Source organism: Zosterops lateralis (genome assembly GCF_965231275.1).
Source record: "Zosterops lateralis genome assembly, chromosome: 16".
NCBI classification, from domain to species: Eukaryota; Metazoa; Chordata; class Aves; order Passeriformes; family Zosteropidae; genus Zosterops; species Zosterops lateralis.
Window position 1 is genome coordinate 1569907 of NC_139776.1, and position 24230 is coordinate 1594136.

The following is a 24230-nucleotide window of genomic DNA, read 5'->3' on the forward strand; positions in this document are numbered from 1 at the left end:
TGGAAAAGCAGCAGAGAACAAGGAAACTCTGGGAACAAGGTGAGCTCAGAGAGAGGGTCAGTGGCTGGGCACAAGGTGTGGGGAGGGCACAGAGGGGTGAGACCTGGAGAAAATAACAGGAGTGGGAGGGAGAGGAGTGGAACCCTCTGAGATCCTGGGATAACACTGCCAGGGAAGGTGAGCACAGAGTGGTGAAACTTGGAAAAACATCAGGGCTGGGAAAAAGAGAAATGAAACTTGCTGGGATCCTGGGATAACCCTGCCAGGATGACCACAGAGGGGTGAAACCTGGAAAACAACAGGGCTGGGAGGAAGAGGAATTAAATCCTCTGAGATCCGAGGTTACACTGCCAGAGAAGGTGAGCACAGAGGGGTGAAACCTGGAAAAACAACAGAGCTGGGAAAAAGATGAGTGAAACCCTCTGAAACACTGGGATAACCCTGTCAGGATGAGCATAGAGGGGTGAAACCTGGAAAACAACAGGAGTGGGAGGAAGAGGAGTGGAACCCTCTGGGCTAACCCTGCCAGGGAAGGTGCTGATCCCCCCAGGAGCTGTGGGATGCAGGCAGAGCTCAGCTCCATCCCCAGCACTGGCAGGAGCTGCAGGCAGAGCTCAGCTCCATCCCCAGCCCTGGCAGGAGGATGCAGGCAGAGCTCAGCTCCATCCCCAGCCCTGGCAGGAGGATGCAGGCAGAGCTCAGCTCCATCCCCAGCACTGGCAGGAGGATGCAGGCAGAGCTCAGCTCCATCCCCAGCCCTGGCAGGAGGATGCAGGCAGAGCTCAGCTCCATCCCCAGCCCTGGCAGGAGGATGCAGGCAGAGCTCAGCTCCATCCCCAGCCCTGGCAGGAGGATGCAGGCACAGCTCAGCTCCATCCCCAGCCCTGGCAGGAGGATGCAGGCAGAGCTCAGCTCCATCCCCAGCCCTGGCAGGAGGATGCAGGCACAGCTCAGCTCCATCCCCAGCCCTGGCAGGAGGATGCAGGCAGAGCTCAGCTCCATCCCCAGCACTGGCAGGAGGATGCAGGCAGAGCTCAGCTCCATCCCCAGCACTGGCAGGAGGATGCAGGCAGAGCTCAGCTCCATCCCCAGCCCTGGCAGGAGGATGCAGGCAGAGCTCAGCTCCATCCCCAGCCCTGGCAGGAGGATGCAGGCACAGCTCAGCTCCATCCAGCCCTGGCAGGAGGTGCAGGATGCAGGCAGAGCTCAGCTCCATCCAGCCCTGGCAGGAGGATGCAGGCAGAGCTCAGCTCCATCCCCAGCCCTGGCAGGAGGATGCAGGCAGAGCTCAGCTCCATCCAGCACTGGCAGGAGCTGCAGGCAGAGCTCAGCTCCATCCAGCACTGGCAGGAGCTGCAGAATGCAGACACAGCTCAGCTCCATCCCCAGCCCTGGCAGCTCTTTCTCTCCAGCCACTTCCAGCGCTGCAGAAGGAAATGGAAACTAAAAGGACTTTTAGGCGAGTTAATTAATGCCTGTAAGAGCAGCCAATTGACACCAGCACCTTGTCTGTCAGTGCCCGGGGGAGGGGGAGATGTGTTAAAAATAACAGCCCATTTCCTGCTGCCAGCAGAGGCCAAGGCGGGCAGTGACATCTTAAGGCTGCTCACAGAAGTGGCTTCTGGGGATTTCATGGGATGGATTTTGTGTCACACAGAGATTTTGTCTCTCAGGCTGAGAGACCTGGACACTGCTTGGAAAAGTGCTGGTTACCCAGAGAGTGGGGAAAAATGTGCAGGTTACAAAGGAAGTTTAACTTGTTTTAAAATAACAAAATATAATAAAATAATAAAATATATTCTATATATAATATAGAATAAATACATAAAATATAATGGTATAATAATATGCATTATATAGAAGATATTATACATTATATAATACATATTATACATATGTATATACATCATATATAATATATATGTATATATTATATATGTATCTACATTATATATTATATTATAATATGTATTATATGTTATAATATATTATACTAATATTATATATAAATAATATAAATATAGTATCGATGTATAATACTATTTATATATATAATATATAATACTATATATATACTATATATAATATTTATATATTATATATCAATAATATATTATACATTGTATCATATTTTAAATATAATATAATAGAATAATATATAAATATAACATAACTATATAAAAATATATAATATAATATAATATAATGTAATATAATATAATATATAATAAAAATGTAACCTCCCACTACTATTAACACTTTTTCCACTCATAAACTGGAGAGCAGTGTCTCTAAACCCAGCAGTGAATGAAACAAAGGCGTGTCTGAGACACCTCTGGTCTTTACAGGGACCCTTTGCACCTCCAGGCTGCCCAGTTGAACTTTGCTGGGCACCAATTCAGAGCCACAAACTTCCCAAGGGTGACTCAGAGTTTGCTCCCCTGAGCTCAGAGAGAGCAGGCAGGATGGCACAGCCTCATCAGGGCTTGGTGATTAAAATGTTTTCAGAAGATTATTCCTTTTACCTTCGGTTTGTGCACCACTGCAAGAGCAGGAGGTGTTTTATAAACAGAACAAGGCCACTTTTATCACCCTGCAGTGATAATCCTGCACATTCCCATCCACAGCAGGACTCACTGGTATCAGCCAGGGCTGATTTTTGGCTGCAGGTTTTGGCAAACTGCTCCCCTGTGCTCAGAGAGAGCAGGCAGGATGTCACCAAACCTCATCAGGGCCTTGGTGACTGTCCCCACGGCTCTGGGCTGCAAAGTTACAAAATGAGTTTGAAAATAAAAATGTTTTCAACAGATTATTCCTTTTACCTTTGGTTTGTGCACCACTGCAAGAGCAGGAGGTGTTTTATAAACAGAACAAGGCCACTTTTATCACCCTGCAGTGATAATCCTGCACATTCCCATCCACAGCAGGACTCTGGTATCACCCAGGGCTGGTTTTTGGCAGGAGGTTCACCCAGGTGGTTCCAAACAAGGAGCAGAGAGGTTCCAGCCTCCCTCCTGGAGCCTCTGAAGGCTTGGAGCCTGGCAGCACAGCCCAGGAGCTGTGAGAACACAGAATAATATTATTTTCTTTAGGAAGATGGGTCAGGGCAGCAGCCAAATGCTGCAGAGACCACACAGACACCAAAACAGGGAACAGCAGCTTCTCCTCTCACACAGGGCTCTGCATGGGCAGGACTGAGATGGTTTTGGGGGTGCTGGAGCTGCAATACCCAGAGAGAAGGAGGAAAGGGAGTGTTGTCCACACTCTGGTCTCTTGGCCAAAGCAGCTCAGCCAGGATGAGGAGTGTGAGATTGATCCTCTGGGCTTGGCCTTCAGCTGAGCACAGCCTGAAAAATAACCAAAGCAACTTATCAACAAAACCTCACTGATCTCACTCCTGTGGGAGGCTGTGAGGAAAAGAGGGTGGTTTTTTTTTTTTTTTTTCCAAAACTCCCTGTTTATCTGCAATACCCAACACAGCTACACCTCAGCAAAACCAGCAGCCAGAGCCCCTTTGGAGAGTTCCAGCATTAAATTACTTCCTCCAGCCCCAGCACACGGTAATTTATGTAGGATACAGCTGAGAGGATTCAAAGGGGGAGCTGTCCTGGGGGATGTTTCATTTCCCAGCCCCTGTGAGTTCACACACAAGGCAGAACAAGCTGCTGAAAGGCAGAGGTTGCCCTCCCTGCGCAGAACAGGCTCCACACCTGCTGCCTGAGCACAGCTCTGCTCGTGGCCAGCCCAGGGAACCTTTATTCCCTGCTTTACATCCACTCCAGGCTTTGAAAAGCCTGGCTGCTCTGTGGAGGCAATTTGGGTACAAGTTTGCTTTCAGTGCTGATTATTCAAGGATTTTGGGTGAGATGAGATGTGTGAGTAGCTCCATCCTGGCTGTGCTCTCACATAAAAAAAATTAATAATAATAATAATAAAAAAAATTAAAATCTGGTACTTTAGAGTAGGTCACCAGTGGAGAACCCTAACCCAGGGAACCTTTATTCCCTGCTTTAGATCCACTCCTGCCTCTGAAAGGAGCCTTTGAAAAGCCTGGCTGCTCTGTGGAGGCAATTTGGGTACAAGTTTGCTCTCAGTGCTGATTATTTAGGGAGTTTGGGTGAGATGAGATGAGATGAGATGAGATGAGATGAGATGAGATGAGATGAGATGAGATGAGATGAGATGAGTGAGTGGCTCCATCCTGGTTTTACTCTCACATAAAAAAACCCCAAAACACACATATATATATATATATATTTGGTACTTTAGAGTAGGTCACCAGTGGAGAACCCTAACCCAGGGAACCTTTATTCCCTGCTTTAGATCCACTCCTGGCTCCTTTGAAAAGCCTGGCTGCTCTGTGGAGGCAATTTGGGTACAAGTTTGCTCTCAGTGCTGATTATTTAGGGAGTTTGGGTGAGATGAGATGAGATGTGTGAGTGGCTCCATCCTGGTTGTATTCTCACACATTGAAAAAAAAAAAAAAAAATGTCTGGTACCTTAGAGTAGGTCACCAGTGGAAAACCACAAGTTTCACACCTTTTAGTGAGACACATCTTTACCTCCCACAGCAGACAGTGTTTTTTTGGGGAGCAGCAGTTCCTGGGCTCTACCAACTTATTGAACCACAGAACAGCCTGTGAAAATAGGAATTAATTTGTCCTTATTCCTCACTCCAGGTTTAATTCACCATTTGAGTCTCAAACTCCTGCAAGGACCTCCTGCATCCTCTGCTGGCATCAGGAAAGGGCTGGGAGATGTGACACAGCAGAGAGGGTTTTTTTTGGGGAGCAGCAGTTCCTGGGCTCTACCTACGAGGGCTCATATAGAACCACAGAGCAGCCTGAGAAAATAGGAATTAACTTATCCTTATTCCTCACTCCACATTTAATTCACCCTTTGAGTCCCAAACTCCTTTAAGTGCCTCCTGCATCCTCTGCTGGCATCAGGAAAGGGCTGGGACAGGTGAGCAGCCTGCAATGGCACTTAGATTATTTTTTATTATTATTATTTAAATCACTGAGATGGTTGTTTTTATCAATTCACCAGGGCCAGGTTTTGTCAGCGGAGCCTGTTGGGACATCTGGGACACACCAATGACAAATCCCAGGGCTATTGACACACATTTTTAATACATAACCACCGTTGTTATATATATAATCAGAGCTGATAGAGCCCAGCAGAAAAGGGTATTTTAAAGTGCCAATAAAACCACTCAGCTTTTACAACACACCGTGTTCTACTCCTTCCCTCTAAAAAACCGCTTTTTTTCCTTTTGAACTGAGCAATTTATCCATCGGGTCAGTGTTATAAAGTCGGGCATTTAGAGCAGATCTCAATGGAGTGGGGGGCTGGAAATAAAGGCTTTTAAAATGCTTTTAAACAGAAGAATCTTTGCATTGATAAGATTTTAGCAGCTGTTTGTCCATTGGAGCTGATGGGGGGCCTCACCTCCTCCTCCTCCAACTGTACCCACATTTATTTATTTGCTTTCCTAACAAATCTCTCCCTCTCCCATTTATTTAATTTATTTTTTTCCCTTTGATTTATTCATAAACTGATTCATTTTTTTCCCCTTTGATTCATAAACTGAATAACTCGTTGAGCTGAAGAATTCAATGTTTAAATTATGGATGACACTTGAATGTTCATATTATTATTAAATTATCATTAAATTAGGTATGACAATTGAATGTTCTTTTAAATTCACTTGGATTTAAAAGTTTTTGGGAAGTCCCCTTGGAGGAAATTTTGGTTTGTGGATTTTTTTTTTTCCCATTAATAACAATGCAGAAGGAAAGGGAGGGATGTTCTTAATTTTATGGTGTGGTCTCTGTGTCTAAAAATGAGCTAAAATAAAGAAATTAACATCTTTGTAACATGGAGAGGCACAAAATGGAAAACTTTTGACAAAGCGAATTTTCTGCATGAATTAAAACTGATTTAATGGAGAACATGTTTATTTATTTTTTATTTCCAGGACACCAGGACTGACCCACCCTCAAGTGTCACCTCCTCTGCCATGCCCAGGACTGAGCCACCCTCGAGTGTCACCTCCTTTGTCACATCCAGGACTGAGCCACCCTTGAGTGTCATCTCCCCTGCCATGTCCAGGACACCAGGACTGAGACACCTCCGAGTGTCACCTCCTCTGCCATGTCCAGGACTGAACCACCCTTGAGGGTCACCTCCTTTGCCATGTCCAGGACTGAGCCACCCTCAAGTGTCACCTCCCCTGCCATGTCCAGGACTGAGCCACCCTTGAGTGTCACCACCTCTGCCATGCCCAGGACTGAGCCACCCTCATGTGTCACCTCCCCTGCCATGTCCAGGACACCAGGACTGAGCCACCCTCGAGTGTCACCTCCTCTGCCACATCCAGGACTGAGCCATTCTTGAGTGTCACCATCTCTGCCATGCCCAGGACACTGAGACTGAGCCACCCCTGAGTGTCACCTCCTGTGCCTTCCCAGGACACCAGGACTGAGCCAGAATCAAGTGTCACCTCCTCTGCCATGCCCAGGACACCAAGACTGAGCCACCCTTGAGTGTCACCTCCTTTGTCACGTCCAGGACTGAGCCACCCCTGTCACCTCTGTCATGTCCAGGACTGAGCCACCATCGAGTGTCACCTCCTGTGCCTTCCCAGGACACTGGGACTGAGCCACCCTTGTGTGTCACCTCCTGTGCCACGTCCAGGACTGAGCCACCCTTGAGTGTCACCATCTCTGCCATGCCCAGGACACCAGGACTGAGCCACCCCCAAGTGTCACCTCCTCTGCCATGCCCAGGACTGAGCCACCCTCATGTGTCCTCACCACTTCTGCCATGTCCAGGACACCAGGACTGAGCCACCCTTGAGTGTCACCTCTGCCATGCCCAGGACACCAGGAATGAACCACTCTTGAGTGTCACCTCCTCTGCCACGTCCAGGACTGAGCCACCATCAAGTGTCACCTCTTCTACCATGTCCAGGACACCAGGACTGAGCCACCCTCGTGTGTCCTCCCCTCCCTTGACCACAGAACTCCCCAGCTGTGCCTCCAGCCAAAGTGTGGCTTTGCCCAGAGCTCTGCACTCCCCTCCTGACCCCAAAGGCAGCACAAATTGGATCCTCTGACACCACACAGAACTTTTAGGGCTTCCAAACCACTCCTCAATTCATTTCTGCTGCATCTCAGAGAAGTTTTTACCCACCTTTGTCACATTACAACCATTTTAACTTCCCTGCAGTTTTACCCCCCTCGAGGAGGAGCTGGTGAAAGTTATCCCAGCTGTACATCCATTTTAGTGGTTTTACCTCCCCTTTTTTTTTTTTTTTTTTTTTTTCCCCTGATCATCAGTCTGTCAAGGCTATCGAGATTTACATTTAAATGTAAAACTGGACTGTCCACCAAACAGCCTTTGAAGCTATTAGCTGTGAAAGATAATCAATTGGGAATGGGCCCCTGCAGAGCACTTTTCAAGCAGAGTCATCACCAAAAAGCAATTTTGCTGGCAGGCTTTTTTTTTTTTTTTTTTTTTTTTTTTTTTTTTTTTTTGGGAAAAAAAAAATCATGAACATCCCCCCAGCAATTAAAGTTCTATCAATGGCTGATCTCCACCATTTTACAACAAAAGCAAAATTTAACTTTGTTAAGGAAAAGCGATTCACAGGATGAATCCTGAACTTTTTTAGAGCAGCAAGGATTGGCAAGTTTTTAATAATCCCCCAGGAATTTTATGTACTTTGAGCACCAGAATGATCCCAGAGATAGAGAAAAGTGCTGCTACTAAAGGTAATAATTCTTACATCATTCTTGTAAAAATTTAAACCTCAAGTACATTTTTATCACCCTCTACAGCTCTGACAGGGCATGTTTTGTCAAAACCGTGTCACCATTTATAGCCCCTTCCCTTTATTAGAATAAAAAAACATGTCTCACAAAGAATTTTAATCTATTAATTATGACTGCCATGCATTATGCAGCCCAGCTTTATGCATTGCTGCTCTTTCAGCTTTTCCTCTGGGCCATCAGGAGATGGTGACTATCTCCAGGAATTATCTGAGAAATTTGCATCTGGCTCATCACTGAGGTATCCCAGTTATTCCCATCCTCACAAAATCCTTTTACAGGAATGGGGAATGCAGCAGCACAGCTCTGGTGTAAATTCTGATATCACTGATCTATAATAGATTGATGTTACCGACAGAATAATTCATTCTGGCCAAGGGCAGTGAGTGCAGACACAATTTGGGAGGAGGAGGATGCTGATCTGTGCCAGGAAAAAGTGTGGAATATTTTTTTTTCCTTTCAGGTTGATATTTAGGAGGTGAAAACACAAGCACCAGGCAGAGGGAGGTGAGGGCCCAGGGCTTGGGGAGCAAAATGATGGGAAATTCTGCTCAGAGCAACAGGGAGCAGGGCCAGTATTTCAAACACTGCCAGTACAGACAGCACAAAGATTTATTAGACATCAGTGGGAAATTCAGGTCCCTCCAAGGCTTTTTTTAGGTGTCTCACATCAGGTTTGATCAATTTGGTAACAGGTTGTTCCACCTGGCAGCACAAAAAGGCAGAAATGCATCCTTGTGGCTTTAAAATAAAATAAAACCAAACCAAAACACAACAACTGAATAAAAATACCTCAAAACACTCTCCAGGCCCTCAGTTAATTATTTCCCAGATTATGTTCAATTTTTACCTACAAAAAGCAGCCAAGAGCTTTCACTTTCAGAATTAAAGGTGAGTTTGCCCAAGGTCTGAATTGAGGAACTCCAACACCTCTGTCCAAACTGAATGTGCAGTAAATTATAATTTCTGGTTTTGGAGAGGCAAACACACCTCCTGAGGCTGGTGGAATAAATTGGCTGATCCCACAGGTTACAGTGGCAGAATTGTAAAAAAATCCTCCTCTGCTTTGCCAGGGAGGTTTTTCCTCCCCTGGGACATTGTGAAGCCTCTAAAGACAACCTGTAACCAAACACTGCATGTTTTATCAGTCCAGCAACTGGAATAAAGACAAAAGGCAGAACTGGATACCTGAGAGACAGAGAAAAGAAAAAGCTTTTTCCTGCCCCAGACTTTTAATTCAGGCTGATACCTGAGCCATCATTTCCTCAGGTCACTATAGAAACCTTTGTCACCTCCAGAAAGGTCATTGGGTAAGTGACAGGAGACATCAGTTCCTCCTAACAATATTGCTTTCCCTCCTTAAAATTTAAATAACAAGGCTAAAGATTTTCCAACTGGAGATGTAAAAAGCCATTAGAGTGGCCAGTCAATATTCCTGAAATTATAGGATAGAGGTCTGGCCATTGAGGACACTGAAAATAGTTTTGCAGTCACCAGAGCTGCGCAGTGCAGGAAGGATGACTGACTATTTTTTGACTTTGAACACAGATAAATAATCAGAAATACAGAAGAAAATAAAGGTATCTAAATAAAAAAAAAAAAAAAAAAAAAACAACCACACACACACACAAAAAAAAAACAACAACCAAAAAAACCCCCAAAAAAACACCCACAACAAAAAACCAAGAATTTTCCCCAGTTTTTTGTATTGTAGAGAAAAAATGATGTCTTGGCACATCTCTTGCATTTTAAACCCCACAAACAGAAGGTACTTTCCAGTGCACTCAGATGGCAGCAGCAATAAACAGCTGATTCCCAAAATGATTGGGAAATAATTACAATTTTTCAATTGTTTGGTTGTCAGTTTTGTTTTCCCCCAGTCCCCAAAGGAGCCAGTTTTGGGCCAAGTTCTGTCCCCTCTGAGGAAAGGATTTGATCCCATCCACTCATCCAGGAATCCTTCCTGTGCATGGGACAACCTGAGCAGGAATTTCCCATTTTTATGCAAATAACAATTAAATTTTTTATTAAAACCACATAAAATATACAACACCACTGATAAGGTTTAATCCAGTGCTCAGTCAGAACCAGCCTGCCCAAAACACAATTAAAGGTGTCCAAACACATTTTTATTCAGCTTTTTTATTTTTTTTCCCCTGCCTCACAAAAGCCCAGCAGAAAAGCAGATTTCAGCAGCTCTGCTGGAGGATCAGCTCATGTCTGAACTGGGTCTGGCTTTAAAAAGCAGCGTCAGGAACAGCAGCAAACCCCAAAGGGCTGGGAAGGCTCAAGAGCTGGGGCTGGTTTGTTGGAAATGGACACAGGTTTAACCCCAGAGCTCTGAGCAGACAGAAATTCATCCCCAGAGAGCAGGGAGGGTGTGACACCCCATAAACTCATAATTTTCCCTATGTGCTGGGTGGGATATCCAGATTTTTCCTCCCCTCTGGGAGCCAGGGCTGTGCTGGGTGGGATATCCAGATTTTCTCTCTGGATATTCAGATTTTCCCTCTGTGCTCAGGTGGGATATCCAGAATTTTCCCTCTGGATATTCAGATTTTCCCTCTATGCTGCGTGGGATATCCAGATTTTTCCTCCCCTCTGAGAGCCAGGGCCATGCTGGGGTGGGATATCCAGATTTTCCTGCTGTGCTGGGGTGGGATATGCAGATTTTCCCTCTGGATTTCCAGATTTTCCCTCTCTGCTGGGTGGGTTACCCAGATTTCCCTCTGTGCTGAGTGGGATATCCATATTTTCCCTCCCCTCTGGGAGCCAGGGATATTCTAGGGTGGGATATCCATGTTTTCCCTCTCTGCTGGGTGGGATATCCAGATTTTCCCTCTGTGCTGAGTGGGATATCCAGATTTACTCTTTCCTCTGGGAGCCACGGCTGTGGTGGGTTGAATATCCAGATTTTCCCTCTGTACTGGGTGGGATATCCAGATTTTCCCTCCCTTCTGAGAGCCAGGGCTGTGCTCAGGTGGGATATCCAGATTTTCCCTCTGTGCTGGAGTGAGATACCCACATTTTCCCTCCCCTGGGAGCCAGGGCTGTGCAGTGTGAGCAGCACCAGAACCCCTGGGCTCTGCTCCAGGGCCCAGCACTTCCCAGAGGAGTTTGGGGATCTCCAGGCAGCAGGAACAAAAACCCATCCCAATATTTTGTCCTGGAAATCTCCAGAGCTCCGAGGCCAGGGCAGAACTCTGGGGAGGGAGGGAGGGACAGGATTTATTTACTCTCAAAAGCAGGAGAGCCCTACAGGAGACACTTGTCCTGCATTACCAGGCTCCCTCCTGGGATGGTTGTGCTGATAACATGAAAAATGTATTAAATGAACATCAGGGATGAAAACAATCTGCTCCTGCCAGCTCCAAACCACACAGAGCATTTTTATCACGCACAGAAAACAAAGCCAGAATATGGGAAAACTGAAAAGAAATTCCCTCCCTGTATTATCAGCTTGATTTTTTTTTTTTTATTTATTTTTTCTCAGGGTGGAGGAAGAAGTTTCTACATTGTTCACACGGTGCAATGAGGCAGAGGAGGCTGGAGCAGCAGCACTGAGCTCTGTCTGTTCATTCACACCTTTTTTTTTTTTTAACTTTCCTGTTGATCTCGGGGGCCCAACACCAAGGTGAGTCTGTACAATATGACAAATGGACTGGTTTGCTATTTGAGAAGGTTCTGGAGGTTTTCTGAGCACATCCCAGATCTGGTTGGGCTCCTGGCCAAGGGCAAGCACGGATAAAACTGCACTTCAAACCAGCAGCTTTGCCAAAATTTATAAGTTTTTTATCATTCTTATAGTGCCCAAAGGTTCTACAGCTGTGAGCTATGAACAGGGAAAAATTAATTACCTTAAAAGGGTAAAATTAACTAATTTTAACAGGGTTAAAATTAATTACCAGGGAGCAAAATATTATCAATTTAACATAAATCATTAAATTTTGGCCACAGATCTGCTTCTGGTAGAAAACTTTGGGTATTTCTTTTTGATCCGCAGCTTTTTCTCTTAAGTGAGAGGGAGATTTTTACAGCTGAGCTTTTGGTAACGTCTTAAAAAAATGACTTTTGAATTGTTTTTACAGGGAAGTGTTAAACAGGAAATATCATCCAGGAGGCAGAGCACACTCCAAAGTTTTTCCTGAGCCTCTGGCACCACCTATGGATGAGAGGGAACACCAGGGATGGGGAAATTCACTGCTTTTAGTTCCTGGTACCTTTGCACAGTTCAAAATACAGCCTGGAATCCTTTCATGGGAGTAATGTCCATAATAAATTATAAATATAAGAATATTTATTATAAATCTATATATATATAATATTATAATAAATTTATTAATATGTTACCATCTCCTTATGATCCAACCTGAATTTCTACTGGAGTGACAGACCTTGGATTACAAGTTTTTTTTTTAAATTTTAATTTAAATTCAATCTTTAACGTGAAGAGAAGACCCAAACTCTACTGCACTTTTACCACCCATGCAACTCCCAACAGGCAGCACCAAAATAAAAACAAGAGGTAAGAAGTGTTTGTAAAAAATATATTTCCAGTTGTTTCGCTCTTTAATTCCCAGGCACCCCTGACAGCCATCACCGTGCCAGGGATGATTTGTGTCTTTGCTAACAAAGTTAGTTACTACTGAGACAGGGACAACATTCTTTTGTTTCCTAAAAACAATCACCAGGTCTCTGCACGAGCATTTCCAGTGCCACCAATTCCTGCAGGGACTGAGGAGAAACCCCTCAAACTCCACCTGGGCTGGAGCAGAGGCAGCAGTGGGAGCTCCTTGGAGCTCAGGCAGAGCAGTGAATGCACAGAGAGGACAGAAATGAGAGAGCTTAGTGAAATAAATCCCAGGATGGCTCAGGTTATTGTTTTTTTGTGTGTATGTCCAACAACAGGAGGGTTTCTTCTTTCAGGCAGTACAAGAGCCACGCTGGGGGGATGTCACTGTTTGGGGACACTGCCAACACTGCTTTGGTTCTCCAAAGAGCAGAGCCTCTGATTGCAACAGAGGCACAGAAATACTAACACATCCTCCTCCTCCTCACACACGAGATGCTTCAGTGGACAAATACAGCATGGAAATGGAATTTGGCTCTGGAGGACAAATCCTGAATTCAGTTATGTCCTGTGAATTCCTGCCAGGCTCTGCACTGCCCCAGCACGGAGCAATGTCCTGTCCCTAATCGGGGATGTATCTGGGGAACAAATCCTGGGCTCAGCTGTGTCCTGTGCCCAGCACTGCCCCAGCACAGAGCAGTGTCTTGTCCCTAATGGGAATGGAGTCTGGGGAACAAATCCTGAATTCAGTTGTGTCCTGTACCCAGCACTGCCCCAGCACAGAGCAGCCCCTGTCCCTAACGGGAATGGAGTCTGGGGGAGACAAATCCTGGGCTCAGCTGTGTCCTGTGCCCAGCACTGCCCCAGCAGAGAGCAGCCCCTGTCCCTAATCAGGGATGGAGTCTGCCGGGCACAGCAGCGCCGTGTGAGCCCCGCTCTGGATGATGGAATAGCCCTGCTTGGGGCCCTCAGTGTGTGATGAGGAGGAGAAGATGGGCGGAGGAGGAGCGGCCGTGGACACGGTGATGCTCTGCCCTCCATCGCTGACCACGGTCACCTCGGCCGCTCCCTCCTGGATGAGGGCGTTGAGCCCCTCCAGGTCGGAGCAGCTGATGCCAGAGCTGGCAATGAAAGCCTGGCTGGGGGGTGGCTCGTGGCCAGGGGCAGCTCCAGGGAGCAGAGCCTGGTGCAGGGCACTGCCCTCAGCCTGCTCTGGGGTGCTCAGCAGCACTGCCGGCTCTGCCACCGGCCCCGTGTCCCCTGGGGCCACCGCTGCCACTGGGGCTGGGGCCAGCACGCTCACCTGGCCCAGCAGCTGCAGGCGGCCCCCACCCAGCACCTCCTCCTGCCCCGGGGCCAGCAGGGTGGGAGGCACCACGTTCACAGAGGCAGCTTGAGGCACCTGGTGGCCCACGATGATCTTGACTCTGCCCTCGTTGTAGGGCGACACCTGAGCGGCCTGGAGGGGCACCTGGAGGTGGCTGACGGTGATGGGAGCGCCGGGCTGGCGGCTGGGATCCATCTGGAGCTGCAGCACGGCCAGCTCGCTGCTCTTGGAGCTGCTGTAGAGGCTGTGCTGCTTCTTGTGGCTGCGCAGGGAATCCTCGCGGACAAAGGAGGCGTCACACAGGTCACACTTAAAGGCCTTTTTGGCATCCAGCTTGGCCACCTGCCTGGAGCCACCCTGCCTGGGCTTGTCCCCTTCCTTCTTGTCCAGCCTCTTGCCCTTGGCCTTGTCCCCGTGGGCTTTACGGACGTGCGTGGTGAGGTTGCTGCGCTGTTTGGTGTCGAAGCTGCAGAACTCGCACTTGAAGGGGCGCTCCTTGCCGTGGATGCGCTCGTGCACCTTGAGGGCCGCCTTGCTGGAGCACGAGTAGCTGCACTCGGAGCACTTGACGGGCTGCTCGGGCTGGTGGCCGCGGATGTGGTGCCTCAGGCTGGTCTTGTTGCCGCACTGGAAGTCGCACTCGGGGCACTTGAGGGTGTTCTCCATGCTGTGCTTGATGCGCACGTGAGATTTGAGGTTGCCCTTCATGGCGCAGCGCACCTCGCAGAACTCGCACTTGTAGGGCTTCTCCCCCGAGTGCACCCGCAGGTGCCGCTTCAGGTCCGAGTTGATCTTGAACTTGGCGGGGCACATCTGGCACTGGAAAGGGGCGTCTCCTGCAGATGGAAGGCACAGGTGACACAGGGGACACAGGGACACACTGCTGGGGACAATCCCCTACAGCTGCCTCCTTCTGAACTCCCAATGCGTTCCCAAAGCCAAGAGAAATCTCATGGCACAGGACTATCACCTGCCGTGACACACCTGGATCTAAATCCATTATTTTGTGTTTTCTGTACTTGCAGGCTGGTGTCACAACATCCACGACCAGGTTAAGGTGGAGCTGCCTCTTTCTGAACTCTCAACGTGTTCCCAAAGCCAAGAGAAATCTCATGGCACAGGATTATCACCTGCCGTGACACACCTGGATCTAAATCCATTATTTTGTGTTTTCTGTACTTGCAGGCTGGTGTCACAACATCCACGACCAGGTTAAAGAGGAGCTGGTGGAGCTGCCTCCTTCTGAACTCCCAATGCATCCCCAAAGCCAAGAGAAATCCCGTGGCACACCTGTCTCCGTGACACACCTGGATCTAAATCCATTATTTTGCGTTTTCTGTCCTTGCAGGCTGCTGTCATAACATCCATGACCAGGATAAGGTGGAGCTGTGCTAATCCCTAAACAATTCCAGTGAGTCTGTTGTAAAACCATTAAAAAAATTCCAAAGGAAACTTAGCAACCTAACTAAATAACTACTAAGTAACTAAATAATAACTACTAACTACTAAATAACGACTCCCTTTTCTTTCTTTAATTTAAAAATATAGTTCTCTAAAACACCTGAGCATGAAGCCTTTAGGTAGGCATTATCTTAAACAAATATAAGAATTGTGTTATTAGCTTCTAAGACACTCTTGGTGAGAGGGGGGAAAAAGAAAGTGTATTTAGTTCAACAAGCATTTATCCTCTTTAATAATCAAACTGCAAATGGCTGATTTATTTTAGAAGTTAATATTTTATAGAGTTTGTGAGAGCTGTATAATTTTGCATATGTCATAGGTTTAGCTGCATATTTTTCAAATCAAGTTGTGGCCTACTGTGCTAATCCATGTATCTGTTTAATAATTGAGATGCATGGTGTTGTATCTGTATTAAACAGACTTTATTAATGAAGATGCACTGTTTGTTCATCTAGTTTATTTTACAGCCTCAGCTGCACACTCAGCTACTGAATTTTTATCTGTTTTGCTGATGAAGGCACAGTTCATATTTCAATGACTTAATTTTCATATCCAGGGTAGCACAATATATGAAAAAGAATATAGCAAATTCTGGCTCTGTTTCTTTAAAGAGTTGTCTACTCTGTATTTCTTTACACTTCTGCCCATCCCTAACTGACACTGCCCGGATTTAGATAAAAACTTGTGTCTCACCATAGGATGATTAATTCTAAGAGTGGTTTCACTCAAATCAACTGGAAGCTGATGTTTAGTGACAAGTTCAACAAGTAATTCTGTGATGATCTCACTCTGAGCAACGGGAATTACACTCACCTTCTAGAGGATAATTAATTTAATTCCAGTAAGCAATATATTCTACATTACCAGTCTTACTTTTCTCCTAAAACTGGGTGTGTGCATGACACCTTTGCAACCTAACAAGGACAAAATGATTACTTTCAAAATTCTTGTGCCTCCTTTCAGCAAACAGTAAAAAGGTCCTTTTACAAAAAAAAAAAAAAAAAAAAAAAAAAAAAAAAATTGGAGAAATAGAAGCAACAACAAGACTAAAGCTTGAGTTTTAGACTAAAGCTTGAGTTTTAGTCCCATTCAATTGCTTAAGGTGCAACAATTTGAAATGCCAAAAAGAAAGGTTAGCCTAAAATCCCTTCCTAGCTACTGGAATATTGAATGGCACAGAAATCTAATTCTGCTGGAAATACCAGAGAGCCGCGAGCATTCCCAGGTGCTCACTCAGGCCTCACCTGCCTGGGGTAGAAGGGCACAACCCCAGCTGTGTGTGAGCAGAGGAGCACAGTGAGCAGCCTGGAGCTGCAGCTGCATTAGGGGCAGATCTGGCACTTGAGGGGGGTCATTGGGAACTCAAATAATCCCTTTTGGGGATCTGGACACCTGTCCATGACTTAAAATCATCTCTGTGACTCTCCAAGCTTTGGGGCTGTGGATGTGAGCACAACCCTCACCTGTGTGCCAGCAGAGGTGCACGGTGAGCTGGCTTAGGGGCAGATCTGGCACTTGAAGGGGTGCTTGAAACCATCCCTTTTGGGGATCTGGACACCTGTACATGCCTTAAAATCACCTCTGTGACTTTCCAAGCTTTAGAGCCATGGATGCGAATAAAACTTGTGTGTGAGCGCTGGTGCACAGTGAGCTGGCTGGAGTTGCAGCTTGGCTTAGGGGCAGATCTGGCATTTCTTGGGTACTCAAATCACCCCTTTCGGGCTACTTGTCCATGATTTAAAATCATCTCTGTGACCCTCCAACTCTTCCACCTATGGATGTGAGCACAACCCCACCTGTGTGCGAGTGCAGGTGCACGGTGAGCTGGCTGGAACTGGCGTAGGGACAGATCTGGCACTTGAAGGGGCACTCATTGGGAACTCAAATTATCCCTTTTGGGCTACCTGTCCATGACTTAAAATCATCTCTGTGATCCTACAACCCTTCCACCCATGGATGTGAGCACAACCTCACCTGTGTGCCACCAGAGGTGCACGGTGAGCTGGCTGGAGCTGGCTTAGGGACAGATCTGGCACTTGAAGGGGCACTTGTTGGGAACTCAAATAATCCCTTTTGGGGATCTGGACACCTGACTCAACCATGACACCATGACTTAAAATCACCTCTGTGACTGTCTCAGCTGTGGAAGTGAGTCTCCCCCACCTGTGTGTGAGCGCAGCTGCACGGTGAGCTGGCTGCAGCTGTGGCTGGCTTAGGGGCAGATCTGGCACTCATTGGGAACTCAGACTATCCCTTTCTGGTATCTAGACACCTGTCCATGCCTTAAAATCATTTCTGTGACTCTCCAAGCCATGTAAGTGAGTGCAGGCCCACCTGTGTGCGAGCGCAGGTGCACGGTGAGCTGGCTGGAGTTGCGGCTGGCGTAGGGGCAGATCTGGCACTTGAAGGGGCGCTCGTTGGAGTGGATGCGCTGGTGTTTGTTGAGGCTGCTGCTGTCGGCCGCCGCGTACTCGCAGTGTTTGCACTTGTAGGGCTTCACCCCCGTGTGCGAGCGCATGTGCATCTTCAGCTTGTCCTTGCGGCTGAAGCACTTGCTGCACACCTCGCACTTGTGGGGCTTGTCTCCTGCAACAGCAGAGTGGTTTTAGGTGGTGGAGGTGCTACCTGTTTGCCAAAAGCATCTCCTGTTGTGGAGTCCCTTGTGCCATTAAAGGAATTTCCAACGAAGATTAAAGATGCCCCTCCCAGGTGTAACAAAGGCTTCTCCCCCATGGCTCCCTGCAGACACTGTGCAATCTCCTCTCTGGGTTTGGCAAGTCCATCACCCGCCCCATGGGATCCCCTGTCCCTGTTTCCCCATTGCTTATGGGGCCTGGTGTCCTGTTCCTCTCTCCCCTATGGTCACTTGTCCCCTGCCCTGCCCCCTGTCCCACCCACACCCCACAGACCCCAAAGAACTGAGAAAATTCACAGCCTTGGCCTCTTTGGCCTCCAGAAATCACCTTTGGCCCGTGGAATAAACGCTGGCTGGGAATTGCTCTGGGGCTGGGAGCCCTCTGCCCCTCTGCTGAGCCAGCCTTGGGACGTGTGTGGATGTGGGAGCTGCAATTGCTGCCTGGATCCTTCTCCAGCAGTTTCTCCACTGGAGAGCCTGACTGGGGTCTAGAAAGGCCTGAGCTACACCCCAAAAAGGACACACTGTTAAATCCTGTGTGATGCCTGAAGTTTTAGCTTTTATATTTTTCAGGTTCTGTGGTGCCCAGGGGTGAGTTCTGAGCTCACAGTCAGTGTCACTCAGCTCTGCACACAGCAGGGACACAAAACAAATCCTTTTCCTGCTGGACACCATCACCCTGATTTTTCAGCCTTCTGGTGTTTACATTCTGTATTAGAGTTTTCTCAGGCATTGTAACATAAACAAAGAGTGATGTTTTGTAAATCGTGCATTCCTTCTTGGGGGGAAGGACAAATTGATGGACTTCTGGTTTGACCAGTGGGGTCAAAGAGGTGTCAACCTCATCCCCCAATTGCTGATCAAACTCTAAATCCTATTAAAACCCAAAACCCAAAATAAACCTTCTTCTTTCTCATCTCACAACTGGCCAGTGTGAGTGTGGTTCTTTGTGTCTGTCTGACAAAAGGACACCAAGGACAACTCTCAGTCCCAAAAGCACAAACAAGGGTGGCTGGAGGGAGGAACAAGCAGGATGGGACCTCACAACTTGAAGTTCCAGAGTCACAGCTGTGCCTGGTGCTGCCCTCAGCGGGGCATGTCCCCAACAGGCACAGGCCAGGGCAATACCAGCAAACACAGACATGTCTAAATCCTATTTATAGAGACATTGATTCATATGAAAATGGCCTTTGTGAAAAAGCTGAAAGGAGGAAACAGACCCAAAGGAAAATACAGGAACATTCACCTGTGTGCGTTCGCCGGTGACGCTCCAAATCCTTCATGCCATAGGAAGTCTTGAACTGGCAACCTGAAAACAGCGAGATAAAGATCATTAAATTCAAGGAAAATCTAGCAAAATAATAAAAATACATTACCATATTCCAGACATTTATTTTGAACAGTGTTTTCTTTAAAATTCACTGTTTAGAGAAAATTAATTGCTCATCTTTAATCACATCTACTTCAAACAGTGAGCAGCTCACACGTGGAGTTTTCTAATATTTCCCCTTAGAGGCAACTCACCCCAGAACTGCTGCAGGTATCAAAAATCATCTGTGTGTCACTACAGGAAAGCCCTCCACGTTAAAATGGAAAGGCAGAAGGTACAATCCCCATCTCACCTGGGTAAAGGCAGCTGAGTTTCTTCAGGGGCAGTGAGGAGGAGGATTTCTTGGACCTTGGTTTTGGTGGTGTAGAGACAACAGCAGCAGCTGGAGGCTCCGTGCTCTCACTGGGCAGGTAGGTTTGGTAGCCATGCTCAAAAACAAACTCTGGGGCAGAAACTAAACACACAAAAAGCTTCATGTGACAGCATTAACTTATTTTAATCAGATTTAAAAAAATCTGATTATTATCTAGTTTCATGTATTGTCTATTCTGTGGTTTTTTTGTTTTTTTTTTTTTCCAGCAACATTCCTGTTCCTATTTACCTGGAGGAAGAGCAAAGGAAAAAGGGTTTTTCTCTTCCAAATACAAAATAAAGATGTATTTGTTTTTCAACTCTGTGTTATAGCCCAAATGAGAAAAAAATATCCTTATTTATATGGCAAATGTTGTCAAAAGGCACCGCACGAATTATTTTTGTAATTGTTAGAAAAGTTCAGTCTCTTTCAACTCTACTGTTTTTAGCTGTTACTCACAAGAATAACAGGTGAAAATATCTCAGCCAAAGTAGCAGCTTTTAAATCAATTAAACAACACTATAGCCCAAAAGGGCAAATGGATAGAACTGTCCTCATTTTAAAGATGAGTAAATATGAAGCAGAAAAATGACTCACCCAAAACCCACACTGAGTTGAGGGATTATAATACAAAAATTCCTGGAAGTGGGCCCTGAATTCAGCTTGTTTCACTGCTCTCCCAGATTCCCTGCCTTAATCTGTCCATCCAAATTAGAGTCAAATAACTTGGGGTTTAGGAAGGTCCCACACCAAAATAAAACAAAACTATATATAGAAGGGCAAACCTTCACACACGGAACAAAATCCTAATTTTATTTAAATGTCTCCAGGATCGGGACCTCACTCGAGCCTTCACATAGGCAGAAATTTTGAGTAATATTTTTCCTGCCAATTAGTTGTGGGAGCAATGTTAGGGAATGCAGTGTTCTCACATAAAAAGGTCTGGATGGGTGCCTGACAGCAATTCTGGGTCTGTTTTCCATCCAGAGCTCTCTTAAAAAAACATAAAACACATAGTAATTTCAGTATTTTTCATAAGTATCGACAATTTTAATTAATCTGCACAAGCTGGTTCCACAACACAATAGAGTTGAGCAATTCTCTGAGAGAACTTGTATCTCAATTAGCAAATTAAGCAACTATTGTTACAACAAACCCAAGGCAGTAGAGCACTATTTAATTTCCTTGGTTACATGACAAGTGATGTGAAAGCTGTTATTGCAGCTGGGTGATGGGGACACGGGGACAGAGGGCTGGCACCTGGCAGGTGACATGGTGGTGACTGTGATGGGTTTGGGTACCTGTGATGGGTTTGGGTACCTGTGAAGGGTTTGGGTACTTGTGATGAGTTTGGGTACCTGTGATGGTCTGGGTACCTGTGATGAGTTTATGCACTTGTGAAGTTTGGGTCCCTGTGAAGGGTTTGGATACCTGTGATGAGTTTGGGTACTTTGTGAAGAGTTGGGTACCTGTGAAGTTCAGGTACCTGTGAAGGTTTGTGCACCTCTGAAGGTTGGATACCTGTGATGGGTTTGGGTACCAGTGATGGGTTTGGATACCTGTGAAGGTTTGAGTACCTAGGATGAGTTTGGGTACCTGTGAAGGGTTGGGTACCTGTGATAAATTTGGGTACCTGTGAAGGTTGTGCACCTCTGAAGGGTTGGGTACCTGTGATGACTTCGGGTACCTGTGAGGGTTTGTGCACCTCTGAAGTTTGGGTACCTGTTGGTACCTGTGATGGGTTTGGGTACCTGTGAAGGTTGTGCACCTGTGAAGGTTTGGGTACCTGTGATGGTTTGGGTACCTGAGAAGGGTTTGGATACCTGTGATAGGTTTGGGTACCTGTGATGGTTCGTGCACCTGTGAAGTTCAGGTACCTGTGAAGGTTTGGGTACCTGTAATGGGTCTGTGTACCTGTGCTGGTCTGTGTACCTGTGATGGTCTGTGTACCTGTGCTGGTCTGTGTACCTGTGCTGGTCTGTGTACCTGTGAAGGTTGTGTACCTGTGATGGTCTGTGTCTCGGAGGCGATGGTCCTGCTGGAGCTCTGGGCCTGTGTGCTGGGCACGGTCTCCTCGGACACGAACTGGACGGTGCTGGTGGCGCTGGCCGTGGCACTGGTCAGCTGGCAGCCGCTCTGCTTGTGCCCCACGAAGGCGTCCAGGTTGTTGAACTGCTGTTTGCAGATGCCGCAGATGTGGATGTCGGGCGTCAGCTCCACCAGCACCGTGGTGCTGCCGGGGACTGCGGGGACACGGCACGGTCAGCTCAGCGTGGGGATGGCAGTGGGTGACATCTGCTCCGGGGGCACAGGGACATGCCCCGAGCACAGGGGACAGCGGGGATGCTTCCCTGGAGGGCTCGGGGTGCTGCAGGGGCACTTGCCCCATGGCTGCGGCATCACTGCATGGAGTGATACGGGAATATATGGACAGCACACAGAGCCCAGGGAGAGTGGGCAATCCCCCCCAGCATCCATGGACCCAGTGCCCAGGGATCACTGCCTGGGACACATGGACAGCACCCAGTGCCCATGGAGTGTGGACAATCCCCCAGGACACACGGACAGCACCCAGGGACCACGGATCACTGCCTGGGACACACGGACAGCACCCAGTGCCCATGGAGCGTGGACAATCCCCCAGGACACACGGACAGCACCCAGTGCCCACTGAGCATCCATTACCCCGGAGCAATGGACCACTGCCTGGGATGCACGGAGCACTGCCCGGGACCCACGGATCTCTGCCGGGCATGCACGGACCATCACTCGGGATCCATGGATCACTGCCCGGGACCCACGGACCATGGTCCCAGGTCCCACTGACCCCTCCGGCCGCACTGACCACACGCCAGTGTCCCCTGCCCCCTCTGGCCGCCCGTCCCCGCGGCGCTCACGCAGGTTCCCGGGTTCCCCCCCCCCGCCCCCCAGCCAGGTTCCCGGGCTCCGCTCCCGCCCGCTTCATGCGCTACTCATGTTTCGGGGCCCGGCCAGGCCCCGGTTTCCCCGCGCTGGCGCGGCGCGGGCCCCGGAGCGCGCATGGCGCAGCACTTACACTGCACGGGGCCGGGGAAGGCGGGCGCCGCCCCCGCCCCGCCGCGGTTCATGGCGGCCCCGCCGCCGCCGCCGCCGCCGCCTCCTGAGGGGCCGAGCCCGCCGGGACCCGGCACCGGCACCGCTGCCGCTGCTCGGCCGCCGGGCGCCGGCGGATGTGCGGGAGCCGAGCATGCTCAGTGGCGGCCGCCAAGCTGCGGCGGTGCCGGGCGATAGCGGCCCCGGGCAGGCAGGGCCCTGAGGCAGCGGAGCGGCGGGGTGAGAGCCCGGAGCCGTGCTTGGGCCTGAGACTGAACCCCGGAGCCGTGTCTGCACCTCCAGCTTGAACCCCAGAGCCCTGAGACTGAACCCCAGAGCCGTGCCCGGGCCCGAGACTGAACCCCAGAGCCATTCCTGGACCTCCAACCTGAACCCCAGAGCCGTGCCCGGCCCCGAGACTGAACCCCAGAGCCATTCCTGGACCTCCAACCTGAACCCCAGAGCCCTGCCCGGCCCCGAGCCTTCCCCCCTGAACCATACCCATATCTCCGGCCTTCATCCTGAGCCCTGCCTGCACCTCCAGCCTGAACCCCAGAGCCCTGCCCGGCCCCAAACCTGAACTCCAGAGCTGTGCCCGCACCTCCAGCCTGAACCCCCAGAGTGTCTGGTGTGTTATTTGCCCTGTTATTAATGGGACACTGCTAACGGGATGTGTTAAATTAACATCCAGAAGATTCAGATGGGCTGAGCCGCTGTGGCATTGCCAGGAGGGATTCCCTGCAGCCCTTCCATCACTCCCTGCTGCTGTCCTGCACAAAGGGCTCTGTCAGTGGCAAACTGCACTGCTGGGTTGTGTCAGTACTAAACTGCACTGCCCTGTCCCCTCTTGTGAAAAACCAGGTTCACTTTTCCAGTAAATTTTAAGTAACAGGTTTAATTAAAAAATTAAAGACAATTAGGAGATAAACAGCAAAGTACGGCCCACTGAGTGACTTGGCAAGCAGTTAAGTTCACACTTTGCTATATCAGAGACATTCTTTAAATACCCTTTCTATTGCATCAGTTTGTGTATATTCATATTTTTTCATAAACTAGTTTCCATATTTTAGGAACTGTTTAGTAGGGTCTCTCTTTGGGTTTGCTTTTTTGTGGCTGTGTTTTTATTATCACCTTTAGCTTGGGCTTTGGTCTATATTTTCTTCAGATGGGAGATGCTGATAGTTGGTGTATCAGTAGCAGAGTCTTCTTTACATGTTCACTGGATGTTATTTCGACTAAACAGACAGTTTAAACATACTCATATTAACTACTACCACTATGCCTAATTTTCTTTACTAACAGCAGAAATAAAAAACTTATATCCTATATAATGTTATTAATTATACAGCACACATTTTGCAAAATGCCGATTTTATAATATACATTTCTAACACTGTGCTGACAAGGGCTGGAGCCCTTGGGGAGGGAAGGGCTCAGTCCTGGGCTGCTCTGGTGCTGTGCTTCCCACCTCTGGAATTCCCCAGGTTTTGAGGGGGATTTTTTTGCATCTTATTGGTATATCCTGATAATTTATTCATTTATACTGCTGATTAATGTATTTTTTCTCTTTTAAATGCACTTTCCTCTATCTGTGAAAAGCAAAGGGAACAATGACTGGTGTGTTTCAAGGGTCAGGGTTTGTTCTCCT

The 24230-nt window shown here is 47.9% G+C and overlaps 1 protein-coding gene across 1 annotated transcript; it reads right to left on the bottom strand.

Annotated features, from left to right (window-relative positions):
- Positions 1 to 13232: 13232 nt before the first annotated feature.
- Positions 13233 to 22320, bottom strand: ZFP64 (ZFP64 zinc finger protein). Its single transcript, XM_083873561.1, has 6 exons — positions 22196 to 22320; positions 21514 to 21753; positions 19451 to 19612; positions 19075 to 19137; positions 17528 to 17779; positions 13233 to 14568 (listed from the first exon to the last, which is right to left on the bottom strand). Exons 1-6 carry the CDS (start codon positions 22263 to 22265, stop codon positions 13292 to 13294), a joined length of 2064 nt encoding a protein of 687 aa, XP_083729687.1. The 5' UTR covers positions 22266 to 22320; the 3' UTR covers positions 13233 to 13291.
- Between the last annotated feature and the right edge of the window lie 1910 nt (positions 22321 to 24230).